At 50.5% G+C, this 17,500-nt stretch overlaps 2 protein-coding genes across 3 annotated transcripts in view; one reads left to right on the top strand and one right to left on the bottom strand.

Annotated features, from left to right (window-relative positions):
• The window catches only part of LOC126575700 (probable beta-hexosaminidase fdl), a 29,097-nt gene that overhangs the window by 2,866 nt on the left and 8,731 nt on the right, over nucleotides 1-17,500 (bottom strand). The window contains exons 3-7 of one of the 2 annotated variants that reach the window (XM_050236515.1): nucleotides 5,179-5,248; nucleotides 2,382-2,668; nucleotides 1,105-1,847; nucleotides 870-1,026; nucleotides 1-793 (exon numbers count right to left, since the gene is read on the bottom strand). The exon at nucleotides 1-793 is cut by the window's left edge and continues 2,866 nt beyond it. In XM_050236515.1, the coding sequence (XP_050092472.1) occupies nucleotides 1-793; nucleotides 870-1,026; nucleotides 1,105-1,847; nucleotides 2,382-2,668; nucleotides 5,179-5,208 (2,010 nt within the window). In that variant the 5' untranslated portion in view covers nucleotides 5,209-5,248. The remainder of the gene's footprint in view (nucleotides 794-869; nucleotides 1,027-1,104; nucleotides 1,848-2,381; nucleotides 2,669-5,178; nucleotides 5,249-17,500) is intronic. The other variant, XM_050236516.1, reaches the window with a different exon arrangement.
• The window catches only part of LOC126576752 (uncharacterized), a 10,420-nt gene continuing 5,428 nt past the window's right edge, over nucleotides 12,509-17,500 (top strand). The window contains exon 1 of the mRNA XM_050238057.1: nucleotides 12,509-12,814. Coding sequence (XP_050094014.1) covers nucleotides 12,540-12,814 — 275 coding nt within the window. The 5' untranslated portion in view covers nucleotides 12,509-12,539. The remainder of the gene's footprint in view (nucleotides 12,815-17,500) is intronic.

Genomic DNA, 17,500 nt, shown 5'->3' with positions numbered 1-17,500 from the left:
ACCAAACCCACAGTCCAGATACCAGGCGTCCACATGTGAGATGACCAGATTATAGCCGGCGTTGATGAGCTGAAAGTTTTCGGGCCATTTGCTTCCACCCCAGACTTGCACCGCAAACACGTTCCGCGGCAGACACGGAAAGCTCGTCAATCCGCTCGACCACACGGCCGCCGTTCGTGGAATCGAGGCATTCTTTCCCGCTGCCAGCTGTAGCCGGTGGTACGTTTGCTGCATGAAATCACACCAAAGAGCCCGCATATCGGAATCATTGAAGTGCTGCTGCCAGCACTCCAGGTTTACCTCGTCACCACCAAGATGGAAGTAATCGAGCGGACCGACGATCTCGAGCAGCTCCTCGTACAACCGCTGGAGGATCAGGTAGGTGTTGTTGTTTTTGGGATTCAACTGTCCGCACGGTGGTTCACCGCAGAAGTTGCTCCACGGTTGCTGGTTAATGCAGAGGCTCAGCTCACCAAGGCCATGCTTCGGTCCCCAGTCCCACCCGTTGCCTGCGTGTGCCGGTGCATCGATCTCGGGGATTATTTGAATGCCTCGAACCTTCGCAAACGCCGTCAGCTCTCGCACATCGTCCGGCGTGTACACCTCTTGCTCCGAGTATGCTCCGTAGCGTGCCAGCTGTGGGTAGTGCTTCGAGACGAGCGGAAAGCTCTGCGAGTCCGTTATGTGCCAGTGGAAACGATTCAACTTCGAGTGTGACATTCCCACGATCGCACGCTTGATCGCGTCCACCGAGAAGTAGTGCCGAGATGTGTCCAGCATCAAACCACGGTAGCTGTAAAAGAGAGGGGAAAAAACACGGAATAAAACATCTGAACATGCTAGAGAGCACACAAACGATCAGTACTTACTTAAACTTTGGCACATCCTCGATCGAGGCTTTGTTGAGCATCTTCAGCGTGCGCTCCTCATCATCGAACCAAATCAGTTGCTGCAGTGTCGTCAAACCGTGCTTCGCTCCGAAGAAAGAATGCGCAGAGATCTTTACCTTCAGCACACGGGCCGAATCTGAAAGGATGTAGTGATTGTGTGGGGTCAGTGGTTGCCATCGCAGGTCGCAGGTGGTCTGTTGCCAGATTGACTTACGTGTCACGCTCATGTTGTAGCGCTCGTCGGTGTGCAACGTTAAGTAGGTTTCAGACGATTTCTCCACGTGCAGGCTCACCTCAACAGTATCCACATCGTACCGCTTATCACTGACCAGCGTGAAAAAGTGTAATGCACCAGCTCCACCTTTGTGCTTCTCGTTCGCCGACTGGCCATTCGCCGGAAGTGCACCACCAGGCCCGCCATCAGCACTACCACCTTGGGCTACCGCATCACCATCATTGGCTGCTACTGTGGCACCACCAGCTCCACCGTTTCGTAGCTCCGGTGGGATCGCATTCGCCGGCATAGCTCCCTCGATCTCCTCGAGTGTTGCACCACGGGCCACCAGTATACTGCGCAGCTCGGTGCGAAACACATCGAACGCTTCGTGTAGAAGCCGCTCGACCGCTTCAAAGCCAGCCGCCGTGTTGACCTTGAGCCGCATGTCGGACAACCGGAAGCGGGAAGTTTTGCTGCCGATCGTCGTGGCACCGGTTGGTTGCGGCCAGATGTTGATCGGACCGCAGGTCATCGCGCACGTTTGGTACGGTATTCGTTTGCCACCGGTCGTTTTCGAGGTGGTGCTGCTGCCGCTACTCCCGCTGCCATGTGGTTGCTGTTGGTGCGCTGATTGCGCGTGTAGATTGTTGCTATCAAAGTTCTCCTCGACGCCATCCACGAAATGGTGCCGAACGCACCGATTATTCACACACTTGTACGTCCACGATCGTTCGATGGGGCTATCGTTTAGTAATGAAAGAAAGAAAGAAGGAAAAAAGGCAACAATGAAAGCATAAGTATAGGCAACGGGAATGGAGAAGGAAATCCCATCAATCCACTAATTGCTACATAGTTTTCGGTCAAAAGAAAACATTTTAAACAAATTAACTCCCCCTCCTAATGAGCTACCCATAAAACATGGCCATTTGAAGGAACGAAGGGAAAGAACACAGTTAATTGTACTTTATGATTCCATTTCCGCTCATGCCGCCGGAGTGGCCGCCGGACTGGCACCTACATTTTTTTTATTATCGCAGAATCATAAAGTGCTGGCATGCCACAGCCACGGACGGGGTACACCAGCATGAGCATACCGTGACATCCGTTTGGTAATAGATTTACAAGGATCATAAACTAGGAAAGAGAGTGAGCGAGCGCGCACACTCGGTTGTAATGTGTCCTCCAGGCCATCCGCGCAACAAACATTATGCCCAATACATCATCATTGTTATCGCAATTTCTCCCCCCCCCCCACCCCCACCCCCGGCGCTTACCTTATCGGAGTGTTGGTGATTCGCGCATTGCCACTATCACCGGTCGCCAGACCGGCCAGGCTGCCGCCCGTCACGATGTGCGTGTTGAAGCTGCCCAGCGTGAACGAGGAGGACGGTTTCGACGATTCGGACGTACTGTCTCGCCAGTAGAACAGAAGCAGCACGCTACCGACGATGAACAGGAGGAGCAGCGTCCGCAGGAGCGACTTCATGAGGGCCATCTTTTTGAACAAATTTTTCAAAACCGTCATCCGCAGGTTGCGCGATTGCGATCCTACCGAGCCGCGCTGCAAATACACCAGGGAAGGGGAGAGAGACAGAGAGGCGCAAGTTAGTAGCTGGAGGCAAATGTCACAAGCGGCACACTTTCGTGAAACTACAAGCAAAAGCAAACGGAAGGGCAATGCGTACGCTGGGGTACATGGAACCGCTTTCCGGGAGCGAACGTGCATGAATCATGAATGTTTTATCAGTCGCCGAGCGGGTGCGAGACCGCACAGCACGCCCTGGGCCCGGGGGCATCCACTCTGCAACCACTTGTGGTGCGGTCAATCAATCAATCAAATGGAAGCGCCAAATTGATTATAAGAATATGTCAATCGGACGACGAAACGACCCCGAAAAAAGCCACCACTGGCAGCATACGCACCGGGAATCCGGAGTGCGTCCCTTTTTGGGGGAGCTGCGGTGGCTCGGACGAGAGGACATTTATTGACATTTATGTTCATTCGTTTGGATTTGATATTTCAATCTGTGACCTCTGGGTGGCGTAGCGACCACCCCGATTCCTACGGTTCTATTTACGTGAAACGACGGACCGAAATAGAGAGAGAGAGCAAAGGGAATCCCAAATTAAGTTGCTCCTCCGGTGGTTTTTCATGAAATGCAGATCCACCGCGTGCAATTAGGGGGGAAATCCATATCGTATGTCATCCTCGCCGCCGCTGTCTGCTGCTCCATTTCTGACGCAACCAGTAGAGTGTCGGAGCCTCATTGTCAGCGGCGCAGAACTCGCAGAAGAAGAAAGAAGGCGTCGCGAATTGCGAATGCAGCTTCCCCTCGTGGCAGTAATCACCATATAGAGTGACATGTGCGCGCTGTGCCCTAATGAACACTCGAACACACTGGCACTGGGGGATTTGGTGCGCCTTCCTTCTCCTCCTCTTGCACAAGAAGCACGTCATATGCTCCTCGGGCGCCGATAGGCCCGATGCTACCAATTACTGGGGCACCTTCTCTTGCGTATCTTCTCTGTTCGCAATGATGATTCTCATAAATCATAAATGCGACACACTCGCGGCCGTCGGTGGAAGAATGTTACAAAATCACACAGAAAACGCTTGGATTCGGAAGATATTAGCCGCTGCGTTCAGTGATCTTTACCTGGGCAGGAAGCTTCCGCTCACAGGGCACACCAGCGCGGGGCTCTATTAAAGATAGTGAACCGACCCCAAAAGCAGCGCCTGGCGGGGCAGCAAGGAAAAAGTTTTCTGATTACACACTCCGCCGTCACTCTGCCACTACAGTCACCGGTATGGCACTAATCAGACGAGATTGGTCCGCGTCGGTGATACTTTACGGCGCCACGGTCGTTCACGGAGCTGAATCCGTACAATGGGCATCAACCCCGCGCATAAGAGCTACTGAGTGGCGAGCGCGCGAGCTGGTAGCAGAACAATCATTTCGACCAACCTGTGTGTAAGACAGGATACGGGGGGGAAGGCCGGATGTTTGATGCGCGCGCTGAATATCCTCTTCCACACCCTTCCACAGGTGAGTGATTATTATTAGCAGAACAAAGATATCAAAACACTAATGAGAAAAGTCCACTGGATGAAAGGATCTCGTTCCGCCGGCAGGAAACTCGAGACCAAGAATATTTCTTTAACAAACGGATAACATCCTTAATGTCAAAGCTGCTGCCAAGCAGATACAAAATTTCGAAAGGGATACTTCAAAAGTGCAAACTTTTATAGTAAACTTAAGTGAAACACAAGATTCACTCCCCTTCGAGGTACTTTACGATCCTCAATTTCATAAAGATCAAAGCAACAGAGAGTAACGTGGAGTTCATTAACCTGTTTCCATCCAGGATCCAAAATTTCTCGTACAACGATCTCTTACGAAGCGATCGCGCAAACGCAAGGCATACATAAAAAAAAGATCAACTACAAAATGCTACGGATGGTGGGATTCCCCGCGGTCGCATAATGCCATCAATCACGGCCACCTCTCAACCGGTCTCACTCTTTGACGTCCTCTCCATCATACATTTGCTTCCCCGGCGGCCACTTGAAATTGAAAAGACAAAACGCACGCGGTAGGAGGAGGAACCGGCATAAAGGGCCTTTTTTGGAGTGAAGATCGAGAGGCGAAAGTGACGCTGATGACGCTGCGGTCTGTCTTGTCCGGGCACAGGAGAACATAATTAAATTTACTTCAAATGACCGCGAACCATCGCGCCTCGAGGAATTGGCAGTCATCGGTGGGGCGCATGAATGGTGAAAGTGTGACGAGACGAATTAAATCCGAAGTCGGCTGGGACTGGGACGTAGCCGAGAGGTTATGTAAAGAGCACAAAGCAGGAGCGGCGACAGACAGAAAGGAGGGAAGTGTATGTTTGTGTGATAAAGGATAGAAGAAAGTAAAGATGCTTGTCTCCCCGGTAGGGTGTCTATTCTACTTTTGTGTTTAAGGAAAAAAAGAAACGAAAACAAAGGCAATTGCAGGCAGAGAGAGTACAGGGTGCAGTAACTAAAGCAAAACATAACACGCCTGGGGCTCATCTAACGCTTACCCTGCTGCTGTAATCGTGTAACAGTACCATGCTGCTGTAATGTGTAAAAACATTGGTTTGTTCGTGTTTCCTAAAAAGAAACAAAATGGAGTTGAATTTATAAAGGATAAAGCAAAGGTTTTTTTTTAAATTGAAACGCAAAGTTAGACATACGAAAGAAGAAAAGTGTACGGTCCCTGTTGTTGTTGTTGTTTAAAGGAAGCAACGTCAAAGAAGCAAACCTAATTCCTTCCAACCTTACAACGAGGATAGACAGGAGGTTAATGGCATTGTCATTATACACACTATCGCATTATAAACGAAGCAAGCACAGCAGTGTAGTGCAAAATGGGACCAAATACAGGCCAAACCGGGCACATAATCCAAACCACATTATCACTAGCATTAACATCTATCCAAAACAGTTCACCCCCTCCTCCCTCCAAGCGAACCTTCACTCCATTCTCCGAAGCCGTGGCCAAAATTATTCATACTATTTGCTGCTGCTTCTGCTACCGTTGCTTTCTTGCGGCTTCGCATAACATTCTCGGGTCTCGTCGCAATATGTGCACCACCGAACACCACCGTGCATTATCATCCGCCTCGAAACGAAATCCGCCCAAACGCAAAAAAAAGCGAAGAAAAAAAATGAAATTTCCCAACAAAACGGAAGAAAGACACCAGAGAAAATGAAGCACCTGAAAGTGCTTCACGTTGAGGTCTTGTGTTTCGGGGTATCTACGCCCCTCTTTCGAGCTTTCGAGACGGAGCAGCATCAGGTCCGAGGACGCCTCCGATTGCGCCTCCCAAAAAACACGGCGAAACAGCTGGCATGGCAGCTGCCACACCGAACTGCCACCGACAGTGTGTCACCATCAGCCAGCCACCCAGCGCCAGGGTACACCAGAGATGTTGTACTGGGGCCGACTTTCCGAGGTGAAATGAATTGCGAAATTTCAATCTATCCGGAATAATTGAATTGGAATTAGGCAGCAGAGCCGAGCGCCGGAACAGATAGAGAAAGACAGAGAGAGAGAGAGAGCGAGAGCCGCACCGCAACAGAGTACAACCGATGCACCGAACGGTATACCGAGCATAACCGGTGCGCGGTTCCATTTGGCCACCGGTTGGTTGGTTGGTTGGTGATGTGATTTGTGGTGGCGCAGCATCCGAGGTCTCTCTATCGGCCAGCGGTGGCATCGCTTCGCTGACGAATGCGGAAAACATATTTGCTGGGTGACTGACTGACTGCCGGAGCCGAGAGAACGTCACGCGGGCGGCTTTTGATGGAACCCGGCTTAAAAACGCGGCGAAATCTCACCTTCCGTTCCGTCCCATTTGGCTTCCCATCTCCGGCGAAACGTCAACGACGTCGTCCGGGCGGGAAGTGCCATGGTGCCCGTGCCGCGGATTTTGCGCGCGCTTGGTCGTGGTCTGGCCACCGTTGTTAAATGGATTTTTGGGGCCCGTTTTGGCAATTCATTCCAATCGTCCGACCGACGAATAATATGATATCAGAACGGATTGACACGCGTACGACGAGTGGTGACGGTGCGAATGTGGCCATGTTTGTCTTTGTTCAGTTGAATGTTCGCTAAATCACAATCCATGTAACAGGTCCTACATTGCGTTTTTAGATGATTAGCAAAGGCCATAAAGAACAATAGTTATTGCATTGAATGAATAAATATTTTTTATCAAAACTGAACAACGAACTGAAAGAATTCAAACAGAACTGTAAACGAATTCAAAAAAGGCTGAAAAGTAACACTAATGGATAAACGAAGGAACTAAAGATTGGATATGTTGTAGCATAAGAAAATGTAACATGGAATGTATATCGAGTCGCTTCAATCATCCGCCAAATCAATACCACAACGACGATCCAACAACACTAAGCTACACTACTGCCCCCAAAAGACAATAAATAACCGTCCTCTGCTGTCGTCCTTCGAACCCAAGCCAGTAATAATGTCCGGCTCTCTGCTAATTAAGAGTCCACACCACACCTCAGCAACGAACACCGCTGCCGGCATTACGTAAAGCGGCATTCTATTCTCATTCTAATGCCGGGACCACCACGCATTCGGATTTATTTCTAACCACACACGCGCCCGTGTGTCCACACACTCCCACACACAAAAAACCAATCAATATCTGTGGAGGAGTTCTGAAACATTTCCCAATAAGCTCTTCCTCAATCGAACTTCCGGAAGTCCGGTCTATAGAACGATCTAGATTTTCAGAGTGTTTGATCAGTGGTGTCTTGTAACCTCTTTAATGCATCTATCGAAGGCATTGATGAGATGTACCTCAAAGTAAATTTAGTAAGGCGTTAGAATATTTGACCACAAAAGGAAGTGGTTCGAATCGACGAGGAAAAAAGCGAAAATTCATCAAAGCGATCTCAACTCACCGAGGCTCCTTCAATGCCAATGGCCCCCTCTCAGAATGCAGATGCACATCATCACCATTCACCCACCTATCCACCACCCACACCACTACTGCCAGGAACCGAAACGGTGATTTGATGAAAGACACACACCAGCAACCCTAACCGAACCGGCACCGCGGAACCACTAACTGAACGAGGTAACAACAAGGCTTGTGCGCAACCGACGAGGGCGCGAACCCACAAACGAACCCCCTTCCCCTTTGGGGAGGAGGGAGGAGCCTGCCACAATATGGCACACCGAAATGCGTGCGCGTATCACTCTTTCACTCGGTGCCCAGTATACCAGTAACAACAATGGTGGCGAAACCCAAAAAAAATATGACAAAGAAGACACACAGGTAACGCACACAGAATGGGGAGGAGAAGGAGGAACTGCGCCCTATCCGGCACTGGCCACAAATAATGGCAACAAATGACACCGACACACACTCACTAGGCACACTGTGTCGTTGCGCGTTGTAATGAGAATGAGCATCAGAGGAAATGCGCGCAAAGGGAGCCTGCCTTCGCCAGTCTTCAAGGACAACACTAGAAAGCAAAGGGGGGGGGGGGGGCGATGGATGGCCGGGGAGCCTCGCCACTCCATACGAAATGAGTGAAATGAGAATTATGTGTGTGTGGCTGATGATGGGTGGTCTGCCCCTGGCCCTGCGTTGCGAACGAGGCGCGTGAAAACTATCAAACGGACATCCATCCATCCATCCATCCATCCATCCAACCGTTCCATTCCCATCTCCTGCTGCTGCCCCGTCCGGTCCACATCCGGTCGGGTCGTGCTGTGTGCGAAACAGTGACACACCGGCCGGCCCCTCGGAACTTCGATCGGCCCGGTAGCGGAGTAACACAGACCCCGAAAGACCACGAAGCGAGTAATCCACGAGCGCTGCACCACAAAAGGACGAAACCATCGAGTCGAGGATTCCCTCTCGTGAGTGAGCCGAGAGGCAATGGATGGGTTCGGAAAAGTTCGACTACAGCTCGGGATACCGGGTGTTACAGCACCAGCAACGTGTCCTGTCGGCTGCTACTAGGTGGCAGACAAAGGTCGTCCCCCGAAACGGACGGACGGACGGACAGACTCTACTCCGTGCCTTTTCCCGTGAATTTCCCGCCACGTTGATGCGGCTGAGTGTTTGGCAACAACGCGGTTCGCAGTTAGTCTGCTCCAAGGTATAGGCCAGGTACGTCCAGGTCCAGGTGTCCGCGGAAGTTTAGCTCCAAAACAATCGGTTACTCGGTAGAAAGTGAACGATGGTAGTGCCTCGAAGGAAGATACTCGCGATTTGTTGTGCCCTCAACTATTGCCATCCCAACGGACGTCATCGCACCGGACCGAGAGGGGGGGAAAGCACGTTCCCTTCGACCTTAAACCCATCGACTAGACCAGCGTGCGCCTCAGGGAATGACTAACCTACGCGGTGCGCGGTGATGGTGGCGTGGCAAAGGGAGTTGAATAAGGACCTTCGCCTCCTTCAGGCAATAGAGGCACAATCGCCTGTGGCTTAGTGCACGTCAGCACCACATCCAGTATATTCGATACAGAGAGTGTCTATGTGTGTCTGTTTGTGTGCCTATAGTGTGCTCTCCGCGCTTCATTGGCCACTGGCCACTGGCGAACACTACTAACAAAAAAAAAAACACAAAAAAAACTTTCTCCTTTCGCGCGCTCATGGCCGGACCTCTTTCTGTCTCTCTCTCTGGGGAGGCAACATTGATCCCCCCTTCTCCAGTTGATGGTATAAGTTGACTAACCGCTGCCGTGGCCACGCGATGTCCAACACTCGTTCGCTCGCTCGCTCGCTCGCTCACTCGCACCACACACCAGAAGCTACTACTTCAACGGAACTTCAACCCAATCCTCGGCTAGCGGCGGCAGCGGCGGCAGCGGCACTAAGTGGTTCATGTCCGGGAACACACCTCCGTCGTCCAGGCTCGGTCAGTCTTCATTAACCGGTGGACCGGTGGACGTGGTGGTGCAGCGCAACACAACTGTGCCGTGTGGTGGACTACTACTGTCGATCTTGACGAAACAGAACACAACAGACAGCAGACAACCAGAGCCAGTCAACGGTGGCCAGCGCGTTAGCGAGTGAAGTTAGTGTTCCGTGAGCCATTACTGGATAAGGAGGGGAAGAGGGAGGCCTCTTTGTGCCTTTTCTTTGCTCTGCACGGTGCGCCCTGTGCTGCTGGTGTCCTGTTTTCGCGCCATTTACTTCCGAGACATTCCTTTAGCAGAACTACTACGCCGATTGCCTTCGGTGGTGAGGGTGCGTGCGACTTTTTGGCCTTCAATTCGCGAGACGACCTTCGCACCCGGAGGCAGCAAACGGAGGCGAGCAGTGTGTGTTAATGTCCCTTTGCCATGCGGACCCGGTGAGCACCGAGGCGTAAGACCTTCAGCATAATCTACACATAATGCGCTCGCGCTACCCCACCATCATTAGCCATCGCATCGCGGGCACAAGCAGCACCCAAAACGGACGTTCGTTGTTCGCGCTAGTGCTTCCTTTCCTTCCGATAAAGGACGCTAGTGGAGTCGGGCAGGGGTCGATACCATTTTCTGTTTGATTTTTCCATCCACCATCGGCAGCCCCTTCCACATGGCCCCCGGGGGCATGTGGCGTCATTCCAAATGTGATTCGATTATTCAACGTTCGATCATTCCACGCACCAACCACAGAAGCCGCCGGTGTGCTGGTGGTGGTGGCGACGTTATAGCGACGTCGTTCCTGGTCCGTCATTCTTCAAAAGACTAATCAGCTGCGACGTGCTAGTAGTGGCTGGTGGGTACGGGATGAACGGGACCAGCACGATAGAAAACACTGTGTGTCTCGGCGGGTTTTGTGGAAATGATCGCTAGTGAAAGCCGGAAGCTACGGAGGGTAGGCGGATTTTCGGGAAAAGTGCCGGCTGTCGATGAGGTTACGCGACGCACACACCAAGAGTGTGCCGAGCGATTTGGTTGGGAAAGTGAACACAAAACCACAACCGCACAGCCACCAGCCTTCTTCGGAGTGTTCCTGTAATATCCGTGAAATGCGATGTTCCTGGCGTTCAGTGCTGGAAAAAGGGGTTCCACAAATGCCTGTAACTGGTGACAATGGTACCCGTGGTGTTCGTGATCGAAGAGAAATAATTGTGACACCTTCAGTGATAGCAGCCAAGCACACAAGTGTACACACAATAGACAACGTGATTTATCGATAGGAAGTTCATGTGCTGGCGAATATACAATGGAATGGTGGTTGAATAGAGATTTTTCCGTCCAAAATTAGAATAGAATAGACCTATAAAACATCTCCCTTGAATTCTTATCGGTAATTAGATCTACTTTAATGTGTTTGAACTTATACAGAATATGCAAGGATCCCCGAGATTTAGATGCCTTGAGAATAAGCTAGTCTATGTTGAGTGCTTTAAAAAAAAACTTGTTTTACAGTTCATTTTTGGTATATTCGTTAAATAAGGCTTAATTGAGGAAATTCTACACTTGGGACCAACAATGACCATCATCTTCAATTTAGGCTATACCCGAGGATCAGATTTGTTGGGCAGAATTATGAAATGCAAATGTTCATAAAACAGCATAAAACATACAAGCATCTATAAGCAGCAACATACTCACAACGAAGCCTCTCTCAAGTTACCTTATTGTCCGGACCATGAAAAATGAATACTAAAACATTGAGTACAAGGTACAACGACTCCTCCGGCGGTCAGTTGCCCGCAACTATGATTTACGTTTTGCGTGTCTCGTACGCACTCGAGAGCTACACGAGCAAGCCTCTTCCGTCAATCTGACCCTTTACCCACCTCTCACCGAAGCTTATCACGGGGGCAGCAGCCCACTAGGTACTTCCGAGTGGCGCTAGCGAGGACTTCATCATTACCATAAGTCAAAACAACAATGATGGATCGGAGAAACCGGAGCGTACGTCTGGAGTTCCTCGTCCCCCGAGGGTAGAAATTACTGTCTTAACTATCGAGTACCTTCATTCAACCCTCAACACCACACCCCCATTTCCACGGTTCAACCATTTGCCCGGGGGGGGGGGGGGGGGGGGGGGGGGAGTGGTTTCACAACCCGCCGGAAGTCCATTTCCTAGCGCCAGGTTTTTTGACATTGATTTCCGTTGAACATTATCACGGCACCGTGATCTGGGGCTCACCGTCTTTTGGGGAACGGAAAGTCAAGTGTGAGGGAGTGCGGGAGTTGATGGGAAGAGTGAACCAAGTCCTAATAACCTCGAAATGTACCTCGCGCGCGCTGCTAGTGGTGGATGATTCATGGGAATTAAGGCGACGTAAATACGGCAACTCATGCCACCACAAAAGGGTCCACACAAGATGCAACCTAGGTGCTACCTTCTTCAAGGCAAAAGCGACATGTGGGTTCGCGAAGCCCGGGCGATAGTTCCCTTACATTTCACCCATTAAATGAGTTTCACATTGATAAACCATTCCAAGCTTTAAAAGCTTGACTTGTGACTTGTGTTAACGGGGCACTGGCGACTCAGTTCGTACTGCTTTATCCCCTTCCATTGAAGCGTCGCCTGTCAACGTTTGTGCGAATTTGTATTTTTATGGAATTTTGTGTGGACCAGCTCGCAGTAGCAGATAAGAACACGGCGGCGGCAATGGCGGCATTGGGGTGTAACGAGCGCTGCATAAACTTTCAACTTTGTGCGCAACGTTGCTGCTGGAAAACAGCAAAAGTGATTTAAAACTAGTGTTCCGTTCCTCCATCTCCACCATTTCAGTTGTTTCTCGTGTACAAAATGTGTGTTAAAAGAAGGACAATACCTATGGCAAACCATCAGCAAGCCAAACGGCGAAACGATTGATTAGTGGACCAGTGAAAGTTGGTCTCAGAGAGCGGCCTCAGAGAGCCTGACAACGAGTGAACGAGTGACAATTCGCCGACGGTATGTCCTTGAAGCGGCTGGCCGTGGTATCGGCCGTCGGTTCGCACAATAGCTTCAACAATCAGACCATCTCGTACATCAGCTCGTACAGTAGCAGTAGTAGTAGTGGAGGTGCCAGCAACGTCAGCAGCGGCTCCAGCGGTAGCCCAGACCACCACCAGAGTGGTGGCTCGAGTATCAGGACCATCGGTACCGGTAGCCATCATCACCACCAGGGACTGCAAACGATGCGCCCCGGGGCGAACCTGCACGGCAACGTGAACGTCATGCTTGGCGGGTAAGTGACTATCAATCGAGTGGTGCCGCTGCCCCATTTCCTGCCCACCCGGGAGGATTGCGTGTTAAACGCTTAAGTGATTAGCTTGCGTCGCTTCTTTCTACACACCAGACACGTGTGCAACCTATTGCTAGTGTGGCCAGCGAGGTCACGATTTTAAAATGAGCAAATAAGCTGCTTGCCATTCAAAAGATACCATTCGAACCGAAGCGACGAACCCGAACAACCCGAACACAGTTTAATAATAGCCCAAATTCCATCGCCAAGCAATTTGAATCGCAATTTGGTGTCACAAAATCCGATTAAACAGGAGATGTCACACCGTTTGAGCCCTGTTTGCTCTTGCATCTTGCCCTTACTGGTTCGCGTGCAGTGCTGTTTAAGGACTCCTCCGGCCTAGCAAATGCCCTCGAGTAACTAACTCGATTTCCATCAAAAAGCAAAGACCAGCGCGGCGCAGTGCGACCTGACCACGCGGCAGGTCGCACGGTGGGACGCTGGTGAGCACTAGCGACATTTCGTAATAAAGTATCGACCCAACAACAACAACGAAAGCGAGTTGAATGGCCACCGTGTGCCCCGCGAGCGGCCCAGCAGGAGTGGACGCAGCGCCCAACAGCGCCAGATATTAAATTAATTTATTCATTTTTAATTTCACCAATTAGGTAAATTTACATCATGAAATAGAATAGCTGGGGGGGGGGGGGGGGGTTGTTGGTCCTGCTGGTTTGTCATCCACGGCACGAGCGCTGACTCAGGAAGCGCGAAACACGATATGAAGCGAACGCAAAGCGTTTCCCAATACAAGCGCCACCATTAGCCGTGGTCGTCTTCCTTCCTTCCATCTTCGCCCCGTTGTCATTTTCGGTTGCCCAATTGCTTCCATTTTGATGTTGATTGATTCGTAGCCACTGCGTGCAGATAACAAGCGACCAACGAACCTACCAACAAAGGTTTCGACCAGCCGCACCAAGTAACAATCTAAACGGTGTGTGATTGGTATCTAAATGGGTTACAACGGGGAGGGCAAAGTTGCGATAAGCTCGCGCAACCTAGAAGACCACACAGCAAAGCCACTACTACTCTATCGCGTTCGAGGTGGTAATCCTGACAGCACACAAACACAGCTGCGCGGCTTCCCCACGATAATCAAAAAAGGATTTTAGACTCCCTCGCTACCCCCGCAAAAAAAAGTTATGACCCCAGGATGAGCTTCAGGCCGAACGTATGAGCGCGAAAGAATAAATGCAAATCGCCACCCCCGGGCGAGGAGCCTAAGCGGCGTGACCACCACCCCATCGAATGTTCTCTTCTCTTCGCTCGCCCTCTGGTTCCTCGCGGGTTAAGCGCACACATTTGCATGCTGCATAGCATCATCATATTACCATCGCCGTCGTTGTCGTTGTCGCGAAACGATCGTTAGATTCCGATCCGATAGGATTGTTTGGTGTTTGGGGCACCGACAAAGACGCACCGAGAAGAAAAGTTTTTTGGCGAAAATTAACTCCACCCAACGCGAACAGAACGCGAAGAATCGATTCTGGTCGCGCGCGCGCTGGTCGCTACGATTCGGAAAGGATACCAAAGGGGGGATCAATCGCAACGTACACCCTCTCACAGACGTGTGTATTTGTGTGTTCGATTACTTTGCTCATTCACCGCACGTTCCCATCATAACGAGTGCGGGGGGGCACCCGATGGTATGGAGCTGGTGGTTTGGGGGGATCATGGTTCCCAGGATTGACATGTCATTCACGGGTGTACGGTCACGGTGGTGGCCATTCAGTTGGCCATGTGTGTGCGAGCGCGCGCTAATGGGGTGATAATACCGGTAAAGTGCCTCGCGGACAACCATGAGGCCTTCTCGGTGGTCCTGCGGTGCCGAGATTCAAAAACCGAAGCATCTTGTGGTTCAATTCATTCCGACGGCAGCATAAACATAAATATGGTTACGATGAGAACGGCGGAAATGAAATATTGGCTATTCAGCGATCGAATGGCCCTGCAGACGGAGGGAGGCACACGTTATGGACTGCCAGAGGCACGGTCTCGTGACCCAATCGATCGAGAGAGCACGAGCCTTTCATCGCGATGTCACTGTTGGTGTGGGAGTGTTTGGCTGGACACAGCTATCGGGGCACAGATTTATTGCCTTTTGTTGAAGCACCAGCTGAAGTTGTTCCCTTTCAATGCATGTAAACCACATCCATCTTGATCAAGAATCGAAAATGAATTTGAGCCACTCTCAGGAAGGTGCAAAAGGAACAGGAGCAGTGGACCACACATCAAGGACCACATGTGCTGCGTGCCGTGTCACTGCAATTAAGAGAAATTATGCGACAAACATGAAACACGGATCCAACGTCCTCTGAGGATGTTTGCGCCTATTTTCATCATCGCGTCACCTACCTAGCGGCCCCATGAGGACGATGGTGCTCGTATGACTCGCTCGTCCAACAATAATAAGTGTTTCCGGTTCCTGTGGTTCCTCCAGAGTGTGCGCTGTTCTACACTAACGATGCACACAACCGACCGAAGTGAACTTAATAATTCTAATGGTAACTCAGGGGACTGAGCTCGCACGCTCGTATTCTGCATCCTCGGTAGAAGGTGTCCATCCTGGCAAAAGGTCCTGGTAATGACTCTGTTGCTTGAAATATGCCTCGCATATCCTCGCATTGCTTGTCTTTGTTTTTTTTGTGCGCTGGATTTAAGTCATCCATTCCAAAGCAGCCAAAGGAGCCAGCAGATGCAGCAATCCTTCCTTCCGGTCCTGTTGACGCCGTCATCAATTATGCACACCGGTGACAAACGTGAGATGAAAAAGATTGACAACCGCGACGATGTGCGAGAAATACATTTAGATAATGACCTTTGGTGTGGTCTTCCATTCGCGACTGACTCTTACTGATCTCAACAACCGAGGACCTTCTTTCTATAGGTCGTTTGCAAGGACCCACCGCTAGGATAGAGACACATCGCTAGATGATGCACCACCGCGACACCTCGTGCATCTTTCGCTCTAACAGTGCAAGTGGTGCACGGCCCAGAACAGAAGCGGAAGTGATTTCGTGCGCCAGCTTTATAATTACACTCTCCTGACATGTAATTTAGCTAAGCACCACCCGGTCGGCCAGGAACATTTTTCACAGCTTCCTGCAGCAAAAGGAGTCAATGTTTTCAAATCGGTCCGGTAACACCACCCCCGGTGGCCCCTTCTACGCTCCTTGATTCACGATAAAGATGTCCGGCACTGCGGTGGCGGTGGCCCGGGTTTCCGGGTTCCCTATCAGTTGGCCTCGCTAGCAAGTTGTCCGAGCTTCGCCGCTTCGATTGCCTCCGGGTGTTTGCGCTGTGCACTGTGTACTTCGCCTTACATTGCAACATCCTTGACTCTTCTATCTGTGTGTGTCTCTCTCTCTCTCTCCGTTGGTGGCCTTGCACCAGGGTTGGTAACCACTTCTGCTTTCCACGGCCAAAAGGTGCAATTTAGTAAACTGGCACACGGTACGAGATCGATCGTACAGAGCGCGGCAGCCCGGAAGAGATAGCGAGCACGAAAATGAAGCAAAAAACTCAGAAAACAAATTGGAAGTTAATCTCGGATGTAAGAAGAACCTTCCTGGGCCCTGGAGATAATGCAGGAGAAGCAGTTTTAGATGTAGTATAAACGAGTTCTGGTTGTCGAATTGTAATCAGCGTTTTTCAAGCTCCACATGACATGAAAATCTAAGAGGCAGTTCGGGATCGCGATCAGATTCATGTCTACAGTCCCCTTCGTTGAGTGATTGGATCGAACAAGTACCATTCCACCCGGGACCTATTCTAATCCCAAAAAACAAAAAAAAATGCTAAAAAAAGACCCAACTGTCCATCAAACTGGTACGCGCCCCCAACCGAAAACAAGAACTTGCGCCTTGCGAAACGGAAACTTCTAATTTCCCTCCATTCTCGAACGGCGACAACTTTTGAAGGTTTTCACTCCAATCAATTAACCTTCCCGTTGTTCTGCGTTCCATTCGCGTGCTTCCGCCACCATCAAACAGGCGTGCCTCAGGCGGGGAAATTGGTCAGAAGCAGCGTGTGTATGATGATGTGGGGTGAGCGGTGTGTAGTTGACAAGATATTTTGGGTTTTTGCCGCTTTTCGCTTTCCACCAAAGTGTTCGCTTAAATCGCTTTAGGGGAGAGGTTTGCCCGCCTGGAAAACTTCAAACCGAACCGAATTACAACAAATCGGGGTCGCTCGCGGGGTTCCCGATCGGTCTGTGGTAATGGAAGACACCATCATCTCCTCCCTTTCCATTATTTCCGTTCCCGGTTTTCCCTTTTTTTCTGTTGCCCTCACCATGGCGCCCTTCTCGCGGGAGCAACAAGTTATAAGTTCTGTCCCCGTCTCGTCTCGGAGATTATTTTCTGTCTTTGTTTGCAGCGCCCCCGCCCCCCTTTTTTTCTCAACAGATAAAGAAAAGAAAAAACGGAAACTCCGGAATAGCTTTTCCAAAATTGAAAACCGAAACACACAAAGGTACAAAGGGCGAAAAATGCGAACAAACAAAACACACAAAAAAACCCGAAATCCCTCAGAAACTTGTTTGTCTAAGTATTCGCGTTTATTTGGCGCCATGGAGGTGTTTCCGAAGGTTCTACGGCATTCACATTCCTTCACAGCCAAGTATTAGTTCCG

This window comes from Anopheles aquasalis, chromosome 3 (genome assembly GCF_943734665.1).
Source record: "Anopheles aquasalis chromosome 3, idAnoAquaMG_Q_19, whole genome shotgun sequence".
Classification (NCBI taxonomy): Eukaryota; Metazoa; Arthropoda; class Insecta; order Diptera; family Culicidae; genus Anopheles; species Anopheles aquasalis.
The sequence above is the reverse complement of the archived record's forward strand: the minus strand, read 5'-3'. Positions and strand labels throughout refer to the sequence as shown.